This window comes from Plectropomus leopardus, chromosome 1, assembly GCF_026936395.1.
Source record: "Plectropomus leopardus strain MGB_pleo_1.0 chromosome 1, ASM2693639v1, whole genome shotgun sequence".
In the NCBI taxonomy this organism is placed as follows: Eukaryota; Metazoa; Chordata; class Actinopteri; order Perciformes; family Serranidae; genus Plectropomus; species Plectropomus leopardus.
The window spans coordinates 23831233-23851861 of record NC_142176.1 but is presented as its reverse complement, the minus strand read 5'-3'; the positions used below and the strand labels follow the sequence as shown (position 1 = coordinate 23851861).

At 40.8% G+C, this 20629-nt stretch overlaps 3 protein-coding genes across 5 annotated transcripts; 1 reads left to right on the top strand and 2 right to left on the bottom strand.

The window, feature by feature from the left end:
* The first annotated feature begins 436 nt into the window (after window positions 1-436).
* On the top strand, window positions 437-7811 carry rab4a (RAB4a, member RAS oncogene family). Of its 2 annotated transcripts, none has more exons than XM_042498015.2 (8): window positions 437-596; window positions 1947-2027; window positions 2300-2414; window positions 2936-2998; window positions 3090-3244; window positions 3499-3594; window positions 4077-4234; window positions 5267-7811. In XM_042498015.2, exons 1-7 carry the CDS (start codon window positions 581-583, stop codon window positions 4190-4192), a joined length of 642 nt encoding a protein of 213 aa, XP_042353949.1. In that variant the 5' UTR covers window positions 437-580; the 3' UTR covers window positions 4193-4234; window positions 5267-7811. The 2 variants fall into 2 exon arrangements, with proteins under 2 accessions (XP_042353949.1, XP_042353872.1); XM_042497938.2 differs by having other exon boundaries at window positions 438-596; window positions 4077-4222.
* Window positions 7812-7919: 108 nt separating this feature from the next.
* Window positions 7920-16327, bottom strand: ccsapb (centriole, cilia and spindle-associated protein b). Of its 2 annotated transcripts, XM_042497818.2 has the most exons (5): window positions 14530-16327; window positions 12637-13009; window positions 12164-12244; window positions 11568-11788; window positions 7920-11455 (listed from the first exon to the last, which is right to left on the bottom strand). In XM_042497818.2, the coding sequence occupies exons 2-5, from the start codon at window positions 13001-13003 to the stop codon at window positions 11273-11275; spliced, it is 852 nt and encodes a 283-aa protein (XP_042353752.2). In that variant the 5' UTR covers window positions 13004-13009; window positions 14530-16327; the 3' UTR covers window positions 7920-11272. The 2 variants fall into 2 exon arrangements, with proteins under 2 accessions (XP_042353752.2, XP_087934377.1); XM_088078251.1 differs by lacking the exon at window positions 14530-16327 and having other exon boundaries at window positions 12637-13453.
* Window positions 16328-16468: 141 nt separating this feature from the next.
* acta1b (actin alpha 1, skeletal muscle b) lies at window positions 16469-20629 on the bottom strand. The gene is made up of 7 exons (XM_042497699.2): window positions 20472-20629; window positions 19427-19563; window positions 18511-18835; window positions 17942-18103; window positions 17369-17560; window positions 17077-17258; window positions 16469-16960 (listed from the first exon to the last, which is right to left on the bottom strand). The coding sequence occupies exons 2-7, from the start codon at window positions 19553-19555 to the stop codon at window positions 16817-16819; spliced, it is 1134 nt and encodes a 377-aa protein (XP_042353633.1). The 5' UTR covers window positions 19556-19563; window positions 20472-20629; the 3' UTR covers window positions 16469-16816.

Here is a 20629-nt window from a genome sequence, read left to right as displayed (position 1 = left end):
GCGTATATCCTGTCAATTCACACAGGTAGGGTTAATTAAAAGTGACCACATCACCTGTATAATTAATATTTAACCAGTTGATTGTGAAATTGAATGTGACTACAGGCTTAGTAAGAAAATATTCCCAGACATGTCCATGTGACGATATTAAACATTTATCTAAACAAACAGGCTAACGCAGTTGCAGTAAACTGTCATAAGCTTATTATACTTACGCAAAGTCAATCCGACGTTAATTTTCCTGTCCAGTTCAAGGTAACGGACTTGTTTATAGAGTCAAACAAAGACTTTATTCACTTTGAGTACTCACTTATTTGTTGTATATACCACACAGAAGCTTTAAAACCTGTCAGCTGGTCTAACAGCGTCACTCCGCGGCAGCTATAAGACGTTACAATTATCGGCCCGTTTGGACGGCTTTTATTTTGAAAAAAGAACGTACGGGAAGTCGGAGGGAAAAATCAGCTGGAATCCGCGGAAATCATCAACAGGACTATTTTCCTTTACTTAGCTAGCTATCCATCTGTCAACTTCTAATTCTCCTTTCCTTCCTTGTTGCTGTCAAAACGCCACACTGGCGATGTCGGAGTCATACGGTAAGGAGGCTGTTTGGACAAGTGTCCACCATTAACGTCTGGATGTAGCCACAGAGATAGATGGGATGAGGCAGGTGCGCCGAGAGAGGTTTTTTCTCACCGTAAACAGATAGCTGACAGGCTAACCGAGGGCTGCTGGCCTTAAAGATGCCATGTCAGCGCAAGTAACACCACAGAGGCTATACAGTAGATTTTACTGAGGCGGTGCGGACGAAATGTGTCGAGTTTCTGAGGTTACAAAACCCCTCAGAGGTTAGCGGTATGGACAGGAAGCGGACCAGAGGACAGACAGGGCTGATGATGATGGAGCTGGTCTGAAGATCTGACTGAGCTGTGTATCCTGTAACAACAGACACAAAGCAAGGGATGTAAGGGATACCTATTGAGGTCATTATATGGTTTATAGGGGACTGATGTCCTAGCCTCAGCGTTTTACACCGGGATGAACAGGATTTTGAGATGAAGCTTAGATAGTCCTGTATACACTTCGACCACATCCATGTGGGTGAGTCCTAAGTGCTCTATACCACTGTGTAGCTTTACGATCTGGTGTATTTTAGGATGCTATGGTAGGAATGGGTTATTAAACAGAGGGCCAGTGGTTGATGTTTTGCATCTCTTGGTAGCAGCAAGCAGCAAAAGAAGTAGTACGTCAGAAACATCAATGCATGGCAAAGATGCACACTGGCACCTCGTGTGGTCCTGTGCATACTTACTTACATGGGACAATAACTTAAGAAATAAAAAAAATCCCATGCTTCAATACATAAGTAAGTAAATAAGACTTTCTAATGCATTGCGTATTACTTAAATAAATTCATAAAACGTATGCATGGGCTTTCCAGCCATGTGAGGAAAACAGACTCAATAATTAACCATATGGTTACAAAATAAAAGTCAATTAAAAAGACTACTGACAACATTCAGCAGCCTCTTTGCAAAAGGAATAAAGGACAGTTCATTCAGTTTACAGTTCATTTGCATCCTTTTGTGGTTATTTTGAATCTCTTCCTGGTAAGTAGGTACTATGTGACATTTCGCAGAATGAGGGCCATTGGGTCCCCCTTACACCTTAAGCCCCTGGGTGTGTGTCTGGTGGACCTGCCAGTTACCCTTTTATGTGGTGTTCATTTTGATTTTAGAGGGCAATACTGGTATCAATATTTAAGATTCATAAAATCCAACAAAGATTCTCAGCTGCTCTTTGTTATTTAACGCAAAAACATGAAATTATTTCTGTTAATTAAAGAATTCTGGCCAGGATATATACTGAGCAGAACATTTTACAGTTGGAAATAACTGGGTTATGTTGGATGTAGACACCATTATATCTGTGTTTTCCTACTGCAGATTTCCTGTTTAAATTCCTGGTGATTGGGAATGCTGGAACAGGCAAATCCTGTCTGCTGCACCAGTTCATAGAGAAGAGATGTAAGTGAGAAACATGCAACACACTGTTCATTATTTACTGATTACAGACAGCTTCTCTGACCTCGAATGTTAATGCAGCACTGTAGTGATTAATAATCAGCACATATTAACATGAAAATTGGATCAGCTTTAGGTCAGAGAAAACAAATGTGAGAGATGTGAGTCCAGATTATAATCACTGTACGATGAATTTCTCTGAAAAGAGACACTGTAGGCCATCACTGTGTATTGTTCTTATTTAATAATAAACTATGTTTTATTTCGTTTTTCAGTCAAGGATGAATCCAACCACACGATTGGAGTGGAGTTTGGCTCTAAGATCATCAATGTGGTCAATAAAATGGTCAAGCTGCAGATTTGGGATACTGCAGGACAAGAAAGGTTCAGGTAGGGACATAACTCTACATGGTCTCTCAACACGTACATCATTTCTGTTCTATGGCTTACATTCATTTTAAGTCTTATTTACTACATTTCTATTTACGACAGAGAGAAGGGTTCAGATCTCACAGAAATAAAATTTATTAGAAGGCCTCTAGCATTCTGGGTGTGTTTTGTTTTTTTTTGGTTTTTTTTTTTACTAAATTAAATATTAGGATAGGTAGGGCGGTGTAGATCTGTACACAGTCTTGTGGGAAACACCCATCTTAATTTGCACCAACCTTTTATCCACTGGAAGAATGTTAAATGTTTAAGCTGAACTGCAGCGAATGCCTTTTAGTTTTTCCTACATGAATAGAAAGTTTGTTATCCAAGAGCCACATTGCAACCAAGTTACTGAACAATATCTGACCACCTGCTCACATTGACTAGGAGCTATTCTGTTTGTGTGTCTTGCAAAATGCAAAGCAGAGAATACAAAATACTGAAAGACACTGACGCGATACATCTTTGTGTGTTTGTGTCAGGTCTGTGACCAGGAGTTACTACAGAGGAGCAGCAGGAGCTCTGCTAGTTTACGACATCACCAGGTAACTCAGCCGACTACAGAACATAATTTCAGATCTGCTTCATGTCAAGTCCCCTCTTCTTTCTAAAATGTAACCTGTCCGCATGCTGCAGTCGAGAGACGTACAACGCTCTGACCACGTGGCTGAGTGATGCCAGGATGCTGGCCAGTCAGAACATCGTCATCATCCTGTGCGGAAACAAGAAGGACCTGGATGCAGACAGAGAGGTCACGTTCCTGGAGGCTTCCCGCTTTGCTCAGGAGAACGGTAAGTTTGTGATAACGTGGGACGCTTTGGTTGTTGAACTTTGGTAGTTTCTTTTCAGCAGAAGGGAGCTCCAAATGTGGACCTGATATTGTTAACGTCATTTTTTTAGGCATGTCATTATCACCTCGATTTTTCTGAAATGATTGTAGTTCACTTCTGTTCTGTAAAAATGATGCTGCTCGGACTAACAGCATTTTATTATTAGGACTACAGAGGACTGAAAAACCATGTGTGTGTTTGTGTGTGTGCATCAGAGCTTATGTTCTTGGAGACCAGCGCTCTAACAGGAGAGAACGTTGAAGAGGCTTTTGTCCAGTGCGCTCGGAAAATCCTCAACAAGATAGAGTCAGGTAGGAACTGCGGTCCTCACCTATAACCCTCACCCCCGACTCTAAATCCCCTCTGATCCTGACAGGCTCAACAGCAGGCTTAGATATGACTACTGATTCAACACTGTCGCAGTTTTAACTGAGATTTCCACACTTAAAGTCAGAAATAACTTAAGTTGATATTAAAGAAACACTATCACAGGGGCGCCTGGTGGCTCAGCGGATAGAGCGGTGCCCTATACACAGAGGCTGAATCCTCGCCGCAGCGGTCGCAGGTTCAATTCTGGCCTTGACCCTTTGCTGCATGTCGCCCCCTCTCTCTCTCTCCCCCTTTCATGCTTAAACTGTCCTGTCCATTAAAGGCAACAAAAGCCCAAAAATATAATCTTTAAAAAACACTGTTACTGACAACTAATGTCATCTTTTCAGAGTTTATGGTGGTCCAAATGTGAAGTCCACTCTCTCGTCTCTGTCTCTTCACTAATCTTGTCTCTCATTTTCAGGGGAGCTGGATCCAGAGAGGATGGGTTCAGGTATCCAGTATGGCGACGCTGCGTTACGACAGCTACGTTCTCCTCGTCGTGCTCAGCCACAGGGCACCCAGGAGTGTGGCTGCTAGTGGATGCGAGGAGTTACAAACACAGACAAGGTGAAAGGGCTGGTGGGTTTGGACTCTGTGTGCATCATAAGATGATATTAATTTTGCTGTTTTATCTCACAGAGCAAGGTTTTTTATTAAGAGTGTCAGAGTTTATGAGCCAGTTCGAGCGACTTGATATTCTGCTCAGTGCTCTCAGTGCTGTGCATCCGCTGCACTCAGCCTCTCCTCGTCTTCTGCTCTCCTGTCACTCATCTTGTGATTAAACCTCAGTCTGAATACAGATTCACAGTGGAAGGATTTATGAAATGGGATTTTTAATTTTGTCTAAGTTTTTTTTTTTTGTTGCTGCTCCTTCTTTTAGTGAAATAAACTATGTTTAACATCTTTATTACAGTCATTCTGGAAGGTTTTTGCCATGCTTTTACTATTCACTTATAGGATATGGCTCTGTAGATATACTATATTGTGATACTGACAATATATCCCATGAAAAGACCAAAACTAACAATGCACCAGTCTTCTCCAGTTCATTTGGCTTTCAGCCCTATAACCGTTTGTTCCTATTGAAGGCATACATCATCAGTTTAAAGAGTTATTTATTTCGTATAGAAAAAGGCTAAAACAGCTTGGCACTGGTTTTAGGAAACGTTACTCAAACAAGAGTAAATAGCATGTTTTTGGGTGACTGTGCTCAGCTGCGGATTTTAGGTGCTTGTGTTTATATTTCCAGCAACAGGACAATGAATGTGGGATTGACTCATAAAGTAAATTAGTGTCCATGTTCATCGATTCCACAGTAGGGAGCAATGAAGTATATCAGGCTTTGGCTATACTTGTGGTACTTGTTAGTTTGATCAATTCATTGTTAGTTCAGGACTTTTTATGGGGTTTATTAATAAAAATATTGAACATTGTCAGAGTTGCCCTTTAATGGCAATGACTTTACATAATATTGGTTCAACCAGCTTTTTGCCTGCAAATAGGAGGTAAGTCACAACTCTGCATTGTTGCAATGCATGCAATTTAATGTTTTTTGGTGGTTTTTCTTGTCTCTCTTTGTGTGTGTGTGTGTGTGTGTGTGTGTGTGATCAGTGTGTTTCAGATGTGTTTATGGAGACCAGGAGAAGAACAGCCTCGGGGGACCCAGGGTTCAGGTTGCTATGTTGATGACTCCTTTCTGACCTTTGACCCTTCGCACGGAAACTTCAGAACCTTTGTTGTCATGGCTGCACCTGCAGAGAGCTGAAAAGTACTCCCAGCCACGCCCCCTCTCAGAACTATGAGCATCTCCATGGAAACCAGAGAACGCCCACCCTCCAACATTCTGCCCCACTACTGGACCAAACCTTTGACATGTATTACTGACATGTATGTTACCCCTCTCTCTCACCTTTATACTTACCTTTTCTCATGCCTGCTTACCTCCCAAATGTATGCATTTTAGTTTTTCTCTTATCACTATTCCAGTCTACCTTCCATATGGACAACTGAGGGGAAATGTCTTTTCTTTTGCATCTGAGTTAGACAAAGAAGATATAGTTTGGTGATTAGTCAGCTGTAAAGGCTTTGGTAGGTGGATTTTGAGATTTTGGGACTAGCCAGGCTAACCTGTTCCCCCCTCTTTCAGATATTATGCTTATTTAATAACCCCTCGGCCCCAGACTGATACTTGATTCACAGACATGAGCTATTGATCTTTCTCATCTAAAGTCTAATTTGTGGTCGGGTGCTCTACAGAAATGACATATTTTCAACAGAAAAAAGTGTCGCTGGACACTTAACCTTCGCGTCATGCACCTGAATAATTTTGTTATGTCGCAGACACTGTCATGTTTTGTTGCGTAATGTGACTGGAAGTGTTATTAATGATGAAGTGGAGAGACTAGTTTTCAATCCAAACTGACTCTGCAGTTCACCAGGCTGACTGACAGCAGACATTTACTGAACCAAATTATTCATGTCAGCGACACAGGAAGCAATTGACAGTGTTTGTATTTAGTGATTTATAGATTTCAGTTCCCGGTTTAAATTAGCAAGTGTGGGAGATATGCTGATTTACTGAGAGCTGATCGGTCGCTGTAGATAGGGTTTATATGTGTATGTGTGATTTAAACAGCTGTCCGTGCAAATTACTCTGGTCTCTGGTTACTATGGAGATAACTTAAAACCTTTCACTGAAGCATAAATTGAAAGTGATGCCTGACTGTTCAATTTCTGTCGAGCGACACTTATCAAAATTGTGGAGCGCCCTACCATAAATTAGGTTAAACTCTTGGCAAGAAAACTAATTGTTGGACTATTCCTTTAAACACTTACATATTTATTACCCTCCCCACCTACAGTTTTACTATTTCTCCACCCTCCTGCTCCGATTGCCTGTTAACATAACCCTCACCTGTTTAAAACACACCACTAAAAGTCTACTGACCACCCATACACTTTGCATTCCCTGTATCTGTTTCTCTCCCAGCAAAGAGCCCACAGGCAATGCAGCTGCCAACTGACATCATCAGCCTGCCTTCCACACCCATTATTACATCCCATCATTTTCTCTGTTACCTTCTTACACACCTTCTAACAGTCTACCTGCCTGACTCTTTACGCAGCTCTCTGCCCCTCTGTGAACCCCCCCCTTACAGCATCCTATACACTGTACAGTGTTTCTGTATATAGAGACTGACGCATGTTTTCTCAGACAGAATAGCAGAGTATTTCAATATGAAGAGATATTATATGTATATTAAAGTAGATATATCCAGCATCTGTTTTCATGCTCCACTGTGTTATCATGTTAAGCTACAATACACTGGCGACTTGTAAGCAGTATAGACGGGCAGTACTGTTTGCAGTATGTTTGTGAATGGGAAAAACATGGGGATTTCAATATTGATATTTATGTGAGGAAAAAAATGCTGTTTTATCATTGTCCGAGCTAATAGATTTTAAAATCAGAAATATTTCTGAGGATACATTTGGCTTTCCGTCATGGTTGATTTAAATAATTTGGAGTGTGAAAGTTAAATGTCATCTTTTGATTTACAACGGCACATTCAGCATTCACTACTCAGTCACTTCTTTATCCACAGGATTCCACTTACAACTGATTATGTCTGATCCCTCTCATTTATTAATTATGCCTGTTTACATGAATACCTCACTGCTAGCTGTGAGGTGATTCTAACGAAATGCATTTCAAGTTTTTTGTCTCCAAAGATACTTTTTGTTCAGTTCAGCCACATGAAGCTCACAACAAGAAATCACTTCAACTTGGGTTTTGTTTTATGAAGATTTAGACTAAAAGGTGTGATTTGCATAGGTGTGTTCAAGCACTACAACGTGTGTTTGTGTTAATGTTATGTTTTTTTTTTTGGTTTTTTTTTACATGTTTGCCCCTTCATAGTTATGCATTAAGCTTTTAAATCAAGCACACTTCAAACTGTATAAATATATCATTTAAGAATGCATCTGATAGTGGCGGCTCCACATCAGATCGCAGTCTTGTGTTGATGACATCATCATGTCCTTTGTTTACTGATGGACATCTGTTTTTCTCTTGTCATTATGAATATCATGGATTTTTAATTTATTGTGTATGATAAAAGCATATGTTTTTAAAATAAAAACTACAAATATAGCATTGTCTTTGAAAAGCATTTTTGTTCCATTATTGATGTCTTCCTTTTAAAAAGATTTCTTGAAGTTTTCTGAATAATAAGTGTAATTTCAAAGAGATGAACAGTGAACAGACGGGTGGAAAAGTGATTTATTAAAAGCTTTGCACGAACACCATTTAACCTCAACAGTCATTTCCTCTGAACCATATAAAATATGTACACCGTAAGGTAAAAGCCTAAAATGTAAACATAATAAAATATCATGAAATTTTACAGTATTTTGTAATTTCAACCCTTGTGTCATCCTACAATTATATTAATGAAATTGTATTGGATATTTTGCACTTCTGAATCTCCACTGTGGAGTTTGCCAGTGGTTAGAACTTCACTTTTCCTGTTGCTAATTGGTCATAATCTCTATTTCTTTTTCATCATGACTGATTTAATTTCTTGAGTGGAATGATTATGTGAGGTGACACTGTCCTTTTGTAAAGGAATATTCACTACTATACATAAACTATTAAACCCAGAAAACCATGTGTCAAAGTACTGTATCAAGAGGATCTTACCTATAAATTTTGGTCTCAGTGACAAATGAAGAAAGACATAAATTAATAATTTAATAATAATAGGAATAACCTATCATGTTCATGTTGGACTGTCAAGTTTCATCAAATCTAAAACACCCAAACTGGCTCAAATTTAATTATTTAAGTATTGCACAAAATTTCACATTGTTTGTCTGACCTTTATTATAATTCAACTTAAAAACACTGAAACACTAAATAAATTGCAAGTAATGTAATACTGAACTCAGACTTTCAAGAACAAAATAAAGATTTAGAGAAAATGTGAAATGTCCACATGTAAAGCGCAGGCCTCCCCTTTTTTCTGCCCAATATTCACAACAATAACATCAATAACTTAAGTTTGCAAAGGAGAAAAAGACATTTCCCCAGTTTTTAATGGCACAGAGCTGATTTTGTCATGGATACTGGGATCTGATTTCTTGTGGTTTTGAAGGATTCAAAGTCTATTTTTGTCTTCTTTTCTAAGTACAAATAACTATCTGATGTTTTAAACATACAAATACTCACGTACAAACTTATATACAGAGATTCAAAAAAATGAACAACTTACATGGAAACCTTAAAAGGTAGCAAGGTATTCTGTACAAATAATATTTCACACAACAACAGATTATCAAAGTGCTGCTTGATTTGGTCCAGCTTTAGAGCGTATGCGGCTTTAAGCAGTAAGCAGTAAATCAGCTCTATGTACTTGTGTTTTTAGACATTAGCTAAATGTCCTTTGTTGTAATGTCTCTACTTTTGATTCTAAAGCATATTTAGTAACAGTAATGATAAAGAAATTTGGCCTCAACATTTGATTGTTATACTTTGAAACAAAACTAAATAAGCAGTAGGTTGTTTTACATTTTACTGGTTGAAAGAGTCCCATGACCAGTGACTGTATAATAGACACACTGCAGTATCCCAAGTACCACAGAAACACGCTATTCACCATCATCCAATGGCTTTGAAAGTTGCACGCATCTATTTTCATACTGCAACAGCACCAGGTCAGTTTATAACCGTACACACCCATTAACACAACCAAAGAACAAATACAAATGTTGTTATAAAACTATTTCAGGTTACTGACACTGTGGCAGTGTGGGCGTGGTTGGGTATCAGCTGCGGGTGGAGAGCGGATGCTCACAGGAAAGTCGACGCAGCTCTGAGTACTATGAATGACGTGTCTTAATAACGTGCGATTTGGACATTTGTGCCTAAGGATAGTCAAAATTGGGATAAATGGCTGGGTCCCCTGTTGTTGGCAGTGTGGGAGGTTCCTTTGATCTCCATGAGGTTTTTCCCTTTAGAGTTGTTGTTTGGCACAACACAACAAGGGGTCTTAGTGCTAGTAAAAAATAGTCTCAATATGTACTGGACCTTGGAGGAACACTGGCAGTACCCATAAAATAGAAGAGCTCAGCTGTGATATTTGCACCAGAACATTAAGTACGCGTATTGTTCTCTACTTCCATCACTAAATTACTCGGTTACCATCTAAACCTCCTCAAGGTAGGGAGGCAGTTGGCTGTCAGCCACATGTTACCTCAGCCTCAGTTCAGCGGTGGGGGTATGTAAGCAGATCAGCTGTAATCAGCTGGCGGGCTGCAATAAATGAACAGAGTTTAGTCTTCCAACACCATTCACCGTCACGCACTGCCATAACACAGCTTTAAAAAATCAGAAATGTTTCTCTTTAAGTACCAGCATGAAGCTGGGTCTGATACACTACTGACATAAGCAGGCAGAGTCAGGTGCCAGGCAGGAAGATGACAAGGAGCAGAAAGCTGTGCATGCAGAAAGATGTGCTTTGCAGACGGACTTGTACCAGCACGTACAGCTAATTAATTTAACTTGAAGTACTCTGATGTTGAGATAAACCCCTGTTAACCACCAGCTGGTGTCTGACCATTCATCCGAGCCCTCCAGTAACACTCGCCTGTCACTAACATGTATAATAGTAAAATGCTAATGAGTAAATGTGCTGCATTGTACAACTGTGATTGTGCAAAGTTTGAATTTGACTGTGAGTACAGATTGTGAGTTACTATTCATCCAAATGAAGTCAGTTGCACCACAACAAGCGACATCACAGCGCTAAAAGATCTGAAAATCAAAAGCTGCACAACTCTTAAAACAGATTTCTGTGATTCAATCAATTCATTATATTTAGCACAAATAAAAAAAATGCTTATCCACATCGAAAGCTGCATATATGTTAGAAAAAAGGTTTAGTTGATTAAGCCATCTTGCTGTGCTTAGCACAACTTTTTGGAATACAAACAATTCGACTGTGTTTGGTTTTGTGTGTATACAATAAGAGTATGTACATTCTTCATGTTTGTGGTCTCACATTTGATGCCAGAACTGTTTTTAGGAATGTGGCAGAATCTGTGCTTCTGTGTGAGTCCACTGTGGTTTAAAATCCCTGTATAATGTATACATTATATATAGCTGTGTTTAAAGGGACTGCATCAAAGTATGGCTGTAAAATGCATTTAAGACTCTTCATTCTAATCAAAATATCAGTATACAGTAGATGAATCTGTTAATTATACATTAACTTTCAAATCTTTTCTTTCAAGAGTCGTGTATACCCTGTAAAATGGTTCTTCTTGTACAGTATATTAAAATGTATTTAAACATCTATATAAAAACATGATAGTACACATCTGGGAGAATAAGCCACACAGTGAATTTCAAAGTTTTGTAAGTTAATATCCTGAATGTGAGAGTGATGCACATTCTCAAGCCTTTTAATGAATCAATCCACCCCATGCTCTATTCTACATTTATGGGTATTTAAGCTCAAGGGGTGGTAGGCAATAATGGCTTTATTTTGTATTTTTGTCTGGAATCACCCTGATGTACGAGTAAGAATATCTGCCGAGTGTGTTTGCGTGTGTTTCTTATCGGGAGCGAGCAGAGAAGCAGCGCATGTACTCAGTGAGCCAGGGGTTGAATTCTGGTTGCACCAGTTTTCTGGCCTTGTTTACATCGGCAGACTTGGCTCTCCGTCGCTCTGTTCTCTGGACCTGGATCTGACGCTCCACCTCACGCCTGGTCTTGGCACGAAGAGCCGACTCGTGGATCTACCGGGAGAATAAATGTCATGAGAAACTGCCAGTTCCCGCTGACACTTGTGTTCAACCACAGCACAGCTTGTTAGGTTTAGATCCACAGAGCAACAGAAAGAAAGATCACCTCAGTGGTCGAAGCCACAGGGCCAACATTGTGCGTCTTCCTGCTCGCCATGTCTGCATCTTTCTCTCCTGAACCATACAGAGCGAAAGGATGTCTGCTCTCCTTACTGTCGTCCCTGGGCTGCCTTGTTGGTGCAGGCTTGACCCGCTGGGAGCGCCATGTTTGCTTTGAGGATTTTGGGGGTTTACTCTGCTGTGGTCGGGGTTCTGCAGTGTCTCTCTCTACAAATAGAGAAGACAAACTGGTCAAAGCGGCACCAAAATGCCTGATACTGGTAATTTCAAGTGTACATACAGTAAGTTCCTTGGAGAAAGATCATCTGCAAGAATGCAGAGATAAAGTTGCTCTTGTAATTTATGAATCAATACATAGTGAGGCGGTAATGCATTCTCTGCCCACGCAATTTGATATACTGTGTGGCACATGGTTCACAAATGTGATATTAGTATTATTTATAAGAACTTCATGACATTTTGTGACATCTGGGAGCAGTTTGGTAAAACTTTCATCGTTTATTGTAATGAATCTCATGAATGTTGTATCGTTTATTTTTATCAGCTATACAGTTTTTGCAGTACTTTTTGTCTTTAAATTACCTTTGTCTTGTTCCCTGGAGGTCTGCTGCTCTCTGTTCTCCTCTGGTACTCCTGTGTCTCTGCCACCTTCAAGCTGTGACCCTGAGAGGGGTGAATGACATGATATGTTACAGCAGAGAAACCTGCATTATTCCAATATATTATCTTAACTTTTTGAAACCAGAGAAAATTGGTTTGATTGAAACAAAAACCCATACAAACAAGAAAATGACCTAAAAACTGCTTTAAGAATGTTATATATATATATATATAAAAAACTAATTTTTAGGTTATTTTCTCACCACTTGCCAAGCTGGTTATGGAAAATCAAAAAAGTCAAATCAATTTGCTCAGGTTTTAAAGGGTCAGATGACTTTGGAAATGCATCTGAACACACACACACACACACACACACACACACACACACACACACACACACACACACACACACACACGATGACGATCCAGGTTTCAAAGGATTAAAAACCATTTACCATGGACTGCAGACACATTGTCCTCCTCCTCCTGTTGAAGGGGAAGCCTGGGTACAGACCCCGTGGCTCTTCTCTGCTGCTCCTGCTCTCTGTCCACCCTCGCCCCCTCACACTCCTCCAGCTCAGCCTGCGTCCTGTCTCTACTGGTCTCAGCTCGGACCTGGTTCTTACTGGGAGGAATGGGGCTTCTCCCTCCGGAGTCTGAATCACTGTCCTGGCCACCCCAGAACCAGGGGTTGTGTGTGTGCTCCAGCAGTCTGCGGGTCAGCCTGTACTTCAGCATCTCCTCGTAACACTTAGTGTAGGTCTCCCATTTGGGGTCTTTGAATTTCTTCATGTACTCCGAGCGGATCCTCTTGGTCACCATCTTGAACTGAAAAACACAAACTGTATGAAAAAGCTAACTCGCGAATAACATGTCTATGTGCAACACCGAGAAAAAAAAGGTGTTGTAAGCTTAAACGAGGCTCTCGTATATGTAAGTTACGATGTTTTCTTTGAGGTTTGGTATCACCGCCAGACATTTAAACCATAATGTGGAGTCAGTTAAAGCCAATAGCGGAGCAGCTGGAGGCTTCCCCCTCTACTACAGTGCCCGCCTACTTCACCCTCTCCCCGGGATGAGTTCACCTCTCTGGGCTGGGTGTGGACATAAAAGACTAGCTTTGACAAAATTATAGACCGGTTCACCTCCTCTGTGAAGCCTACTGGCGCTTTACTCGAAAAAAAAGCTGAATTTTTAATAGTAACCGTCCGTTTCTGCCGCTACCGAGCGCTGACAGTAAACAGACGTTACTTGAACGCGATGACGTAGGTCCTAGCTCCTCCGCTGATTGGCTCAGGCAGTCTAAACGAGTATTCCAAAATAAAGGTCAGCTGTAATCACTGGATGAGAATATATTTTTTGGGTTTTTTTAAAATCGTTTTATTAAAGTGTTGAAAACTGTATATTCAATGGTCAATACAAACCAGACAGACAAATAAAATAAAATAGACACAAGTATGAGCACACACATGGGTTTACTTAATTACTTATCTAATAAAGCTGTAAGATTTGCATAAAGTAATAGTTTTTGTTTTTTTATTACTTATCTTTAAGTTCAATATTGTTTTAAAATATGAAGCTAGATCTGATTTTTTAAAAGTGGTATACGAGGGCAATTTCTTAAAAAAAAAAAAGGGAAAAAGAGAGGTGGGGGGGCTATAATTATGAGCAAATTAATTACATATTGTTCATTCTTGGATACATTTGGATTTTTTAATATTATTGACAAATCAGGTTCTGTGATATGTGATATGTTCTTGCTTGGAGATCCAACTGAAAATCAGTCCAGAAGATAGTCACGTGTACACATTGAATAAAACAAGTGTTCTACCATATTGTTAAAGAGGGTGCATTTGTCATTCATAATAAAATCTATAAATAGGCTAATAGAATTTACTGGATGGTATCGGTGTGTAATTTTAAGAAGCACCTATTTGATTTTGTTGGTCAGCACATGGTTTTATAACCTGTTGTGTTACAAATCCTTACAACCTCATTTCCTTATTACTGAAATACAATGTTTTTTATTCAAAGGCTTGTGTGTTAAATCGTCATATTGGACTGTATACTATAAACTATTACACCGTAACAGAGTGTCAATGGTTAATCAATTGCCCGTTGCTACATTTTATCTTCTTGTAACAAATGTGTCCGTGTCATTTGCAGAGATGTCTGTAGATCATATGACTACATGATGCACCGATAATCGCCTGTAAGCGCTCGCAGGTAGCAGCCAAACGTAAAATCTCACTGACAATCCCTCGACTCTCATCCATCACAGTGTCCGGTTTGACAGCAGAAATTCAGGGCTGTAAGAGTCTAAATTTGTGTACGGTATATATACTTACACTGGGCTCGGGTTTCACGGAAGCAGAGCAGAACAGATGGCGTTGTCGCTGGCTGCACGGCGCTGCCGCTGTAATCACAGGCTGCGTCTCTAAGCTCCGCCCGCCCGAGGACGTTTTTAAAAAGCCAAACACACCCGCAACAGGTGGCCCGGGCCGGGATGTCAGGAATGCGGTCAAGGCGGTTACAGATGACTTGGCTGATAATGATTTCCATCAAATGTTAAAAGGAAGATGGAGAGATAATTCGTTGTATTGTATTTAGACAGTATGCACAGATTCAACACGTAAATTAGCTAAACTGAGTTTGCTAAAATGTAGATACTTGAGTACAAATCTGAGGTAGCCTACTTGTACTTGAGTATTTTCTTTTCATGTCACGTTATACTTTTATTCAATTACATTTCAGAGGAAAATATTGAACTTCTTACTTCACTACTTTTATTTGAAATCTTTAATTACAAATTTAGATGTTTGCATTAAAGTTTATAAATTATGATGTTTTGTCAAAAACAAATGCAGTTTATATTAGTAACTTGCAATTATTAGTTGATTAGTCAATCAGTTGGCTGGCAGAATATTAATTGTCAATTATTTTGATAAACATGTAAGTCTTTTTTTTCATAATTTTGAGTTTTGTCAGTGTTTTTATATATGTGTAATTTTTAGGTTGTTTTGTGTTTTGGGGGGTGGGTTCTATTATTTTTAAATAATTTTGAGGGTTTTTTTTTCATTTAGTTTTTTGGGGTGTTTTTTAGGGAGGGAGTGTCTGTTTATTAAAATATTTTTGAGGGTTTTTATTTTTATTTATTTTGTTTTGTTTGTTTTTCTGTATGTAGTACTTTTACTTTTAATATCTAAAGCACTTTTCCCTGAAAATATATTCTTTTACTAAAGTACCATTTAGGACTTTAAAAGAGTATTTTTACAGGGTGCTATTAGTGCTTTTACATAAAGGCTTTTAATAGTTCTTCCACCACTTGCTTTACATGGCTACTAATGCCTCCAAAAAGTAACCTACCATGCCTAGCTTAATATTCATGTATGCACTCAAGTCTGTCTGCTATAGGTCTATTTGCACCTGGAGTCGAGATGTTAAGAAAATAAAACGTCAAAGTAACAGCATGAGGGGTGTCTTTATTAGGCTGGGTCTGGTAGGTGGACACAGGGTGGTGCGCGCTTGAGACGCGCCCATCACACTCCATTGTGCTATTAGCCCGGACCCAAACCCCACACCCAGATAACCTGTTGAGCCTCTATGCATATAAGGTAGGGCCACGGAGATGCCGCAGTGTGCATGGGGTCTGGTTTTGTCTAAAGATGGTCTGGGGCCCGGGGCTGCGCGTATGGGTGCAGGGACAGGCAGCTCAACGGGATTCAGAGCCGGGTGTCAGGTGTCCCATGCTACTGATCCGCTCGGTCTAAAGAGGAGCTGCTGCTGCTGCCCAGGCACATTCCTGGCAAGTCAAACTACGACTGTCGGAGCTTTCAGGCTTCGCCTTTCACCTCCGTCATCCAGCAGCCCCCCAGCCTGCAGTGGCTGATGGGACGCCCTGTCTCCCTCTCTCTCACCCATTCAGTTATGATGAAGGGAGTCATGCCAGCTATCGACCCCTGTGAACCTACCCTTGGCCCTCAACCAGCTGATTGGTTTATGAGGCAGTGTGTGTCACACAGTTGGTGTGGCTAATTGCAGTGTCAATTATGATTCTCCTTAGATTGTTATGTTGATTTTGGTGAATTTCACCATTATTTCCCCCTTTGTTGTTGAGATTTTCAGTGAATTTTAAGATGATTCTTGCGATTCTGAAGGCGGAATCTTTTTTGAAAGGTACCCTTTTGCAAGAAATTGTCCTTATTCCAGTATTTATATTTTTAAAATTTTACCAAATTTTGTTTTTCATCCCTCCCTCTTATAGAAAAACAAGGCCATGGTCGAAAATACCAAATAATGGACTTTAATAAATTATCAATATGTATATACACTTACATTCACATGTGTTGGGCAACATGTTGTTCTTATTTTTTTATTAAAGTTTTTTTGGGTGGATGCATGGTTCAGTGGTGGATTTTCACAGCCTTTCTCCGTGCAACACAGACAACAAACAGCAACAAAATATGCAAATTTTAAGAGGATAAAACATGCATATGAATGTCAATAGCGCAGACAGACAGTCCATTGACAGCAGATTGTTGCTGTGCCGCAGAGGTTGTTCCTCCTTCTCGCTTAATCTCCAGATAGTAGCTGGTGGTGTAAAGGATGGAGAAGCTGGAGACGAAGATGGAGGATTTAGAAGCACTTCCTGTGGACAATGCTGGGGCCAGCCTCGTCGTACTCCTGCTTGGAGATCCACATCTGCTGGAAGGTGGACAGGGAAGCCAAGATAGAGCCACCGATCCAGACGGAGTACTTCCTCTCGGGAGGGGCAATGATCTGGAGGAGAGGGAAGGAGAAAAATTGATCAATAAAGTGTCAGCGCCTTATTTTTCTGTGCTCAAAACTTTTAATTTTGAGATATTTCATAAAGTTTTTGTTGTCATGATATTTACCTTGATCTTCATGGTGCTGGGGGCCAGGGCAGTGATCTCCTTCTGCATACGGTCAGCAATACCAGGGTACATGGTGGTACCGCCGGAGAGCACATTGTTGGCATACAGATCCTTACGGATGTCAATGTCGCACTTCATGATGCTGTTGTAGGCAGTCTCATGAATACCAGCAGACTCCATACCTGGTAAGGTGAGAGGGGCAAGTGTTAAAAAGAGGGAGAGTATCTAATTTTGGGCGATATCTTCAGTGCTGCTAATAATGAGGGGAAAAATTAAGGATTATGTGGCGTACCAATGAAAGAGGGCTGGAAGAGGGTCTCGGGGCAACGGAACCTCTCGTTACCGATGGTGATGACCTGACCGTCGGGAAGCTCGTAGCTCTTCTCCAGGGAGGAGGAGGAGGCAGCGGTGGCCATCTCGTTCTCGAAGTCCAGAGCCACATAGCACAGCTTCTCCTTGATGTCGCGCACGATCTCACGCTCAGCTGTGGGGAGACAAGTTGATGAGTTTTTGTTCAGAGTGACAAACAGCGGAGATCACAGACAAACACCGGCTGTGTATTGGCAGACTAATTAAGTGCGCTGAGCTACAAAAGTTAAATGTCTGAAGCTGAAACTTGTATTTCTTGAACACGCAGCTGCATCCAATTTTCACTACGTCTGTGACATTTTTATCAATTTTATATTTTTTTCTTTACTGTTGCTGGTCAGGTTGCTGTTAATTATCCCTGTTATGTGTAGCAAACTGCTCCAAAATTGCCACTATAATAAAAATATGAGGTTGTGTTAATAATTTAGTGTCTATATCTGATGTTTCGCTCCTTTCTTTCAGGTGCTTCATTAGTGGAGGAGGCTGGGTTCCTCACCAGTGGTCACGAAGGAGTAGCCACGCTCAGTCAGGATCTTCATCAGGTAGTCGGTCAGATCGCGACCAGCCAGGTCCAGACGCATGATGGCGTGGGGCAGGGCGTAACCCTCATAGACTGGGACGTTGTGGGTCACACCATCACCAGCATCCAGCACAATACCTGGAGAGAGGCAAAGCGAGAATTTAGTAAAGTCCAGGCGTGTAAGAGTCCTCAAACATTTCAGTTTTGTGCGTAAAATTGAGGTTAAAGTGGGTGAGGGAGTGGATCGTTACAAATACACACTGGGTGTATGAATTATAAGAGGCGTAAAAGAGCTTAAACAGTCCCAGAAAGGCTGGCCGACTGTGCGTAAAAGTCGTGCGCAAATTGGCACCAGGGGGATTTGGCGCATTAAGGCGCAGTTAATATTATGTGTTGCTTATTATCGTTACATCATTTTTATCATTTACATGTATCAGTTACATTATGTTCTATCATAAAGGCTTTTTCCTCCTTATGTTATGTGTGTTTAGGAAGCTGCGTCTGTGTGTTTTTGATGAGCAGCTGTTTGTTGCTGTCAGTCTTACCAGTGGTACGGCCGGAGGCGTACAGGGACAGCACAGCCTGGATGGCCACATACATGGCGGGGACGTTGAAGGTCTCAAACATGATCTGGGTCATCTTCTCTCTGTTGGCCTTGGGGTTCAGGGGGGCCTCAGTGAGCAGGGTGGGGTGCTCCTCGGGGGCAACTCTCAGCTCGTTGTAGAAGGTGTGGTGCCAGATCTTCTCCATGTCATCCCAGTTGGTGATGATACCGTGCTCAATGGGGTACTTCAGAGTCAGGATACCTCTCTTGCTCTGGGCCTCGTCGCCGACGTAGGAGTCCTTCTGACCCATACCGACCATGACACCCTGAAGGGGGAGGAGAGGGCGAGATAATGGAAATGTTACGTCAAATAATCCAAACAGAGGTATGACCTTCTTCTGCCCAGATTAAAGTCTTTGCTGTGTGATGTAAAAGGCACGTTGAGCATTGCGTGGATGTGCCAAATAACAGCGTGGGTCACAGAGACAGACAGAGAGCAATTGTGTGACTGTCGATTCATCTGTGACAAATTTAGTCTCAAGGAGTCAAAGGCCACATTGCTGAAGGTAAAAGGAGTCAGATTTAAATAGCTCAAAATACATAATGCCACGCTGTTATCACCGGAGAGTTTCTAACTTTAAAAACTTTAAAATTGTTACACTAAAATATTGAAATTTCAGTTAAATGTGTTCTTTTCTCCAGTTATTTCCCTCTGCCAAATTGTGTACAACTGTCTGAATTTCTTCTTCTTATTATTATTATTATTATTAAAAACTGGTGTTGATCGAATTTATTTTTACAGATGAATTGACAGCAGTTTAATGATTACAATAATTGTGATTATTTTAATTTTTTCCCCATAACCTACAATAGTTGTTTTTTCCTTTTATTGTGTGGAGATTTCCTCCGCTATTTACCTGGTGACGGGGGCGGCCAACGATGGAGGGGAACACGGCCCTGGGGGCATCGTCTCCGGCGAAGCCAGCCTTCACAAGGCCGGAGCCGTTGTCGCACACAAGGGCGGTAGTCTCATCGTCGTCACACATGTTGGCTTCTGTGAGAGGGGAGGAGAAAAAGAGCTCAGCCCACTAATTCAAGCGCACATGGCAATACAAAATGTGTAGAAAAATGTTGTTTCCTGCAAGCTCACACCAGGCTTAATTGCAAAGACTAATAATGCTAAAAAAAATATTTAGGCCTACTGAAAAAAATAATAATTCTGGATCTTAAACATGATCAGGCCCATGCCTTGCGCTAAACGCATCCATGGCGCACTGACACCAGGCCATTACGCATGGCGTATGCCCGTATAAACCTAAAAAATCACATTAAAGTGAACAATACTGAATACCGTTTTCCTTCAGATATGTATCTGAATTTGATGAGTCTCGACTGATGATCTGTTCTCTGTATTATTCTAAATTTACCTGAACAAAATTAAAGATCTGAGTTGTGTTCAGTTTAATCCACTAACAGTCTATGTCATTATCACCTGCCTCAGGTAAGCTATCCTGGCTTTTTAATTGATCTGAAGGTTTGCGTCTTGCTGCATCAGCACCTTTTCAGGCTTCAGTTTTACACCTCTGAAGATGCTGAAGTCAGCCACTCTACGTTATCTATAAATTTATCAAAAATTTCCAAAGATGAAAGTTCAGATAATATAATAATATATTAATAATATAATAATAATATAATATCTTCTCCTGTCCACCACTGACACATCTCAGCCTACTGTTAATTATTTAGAAGTCTTCCCCTTCTCCTCCAGCATCCAGCCTCTCCTACAGTCTACTCTATCCTCCAGTGGAGCTGCCCATGTTGCCTCCAGCAGTATCTGGTCCTGGGCGTCCTGTCCCTGGATCTCCTGTCTAACTCCTTTTCCAGTAGATGCTCCAGTGTTCAAGGCCTAGTCTGGTGTCCCAGTCTGGATGTGAGGCTTCAGGAGTCCCAGCAGGGTCTTACCTTAGGGTGAGTGTCTGCGGCTCGGAGAGAAAGACCCAACCAGTGCTGTTGCTGAACCAGCTACAATCCTCTCTGCGGCCCGTCCACCTTATATACCCGAGCTCCACCATTCACAAACCTCAGCACTGGCCCCCATCCCGGCCCTCTGCCATATTAGG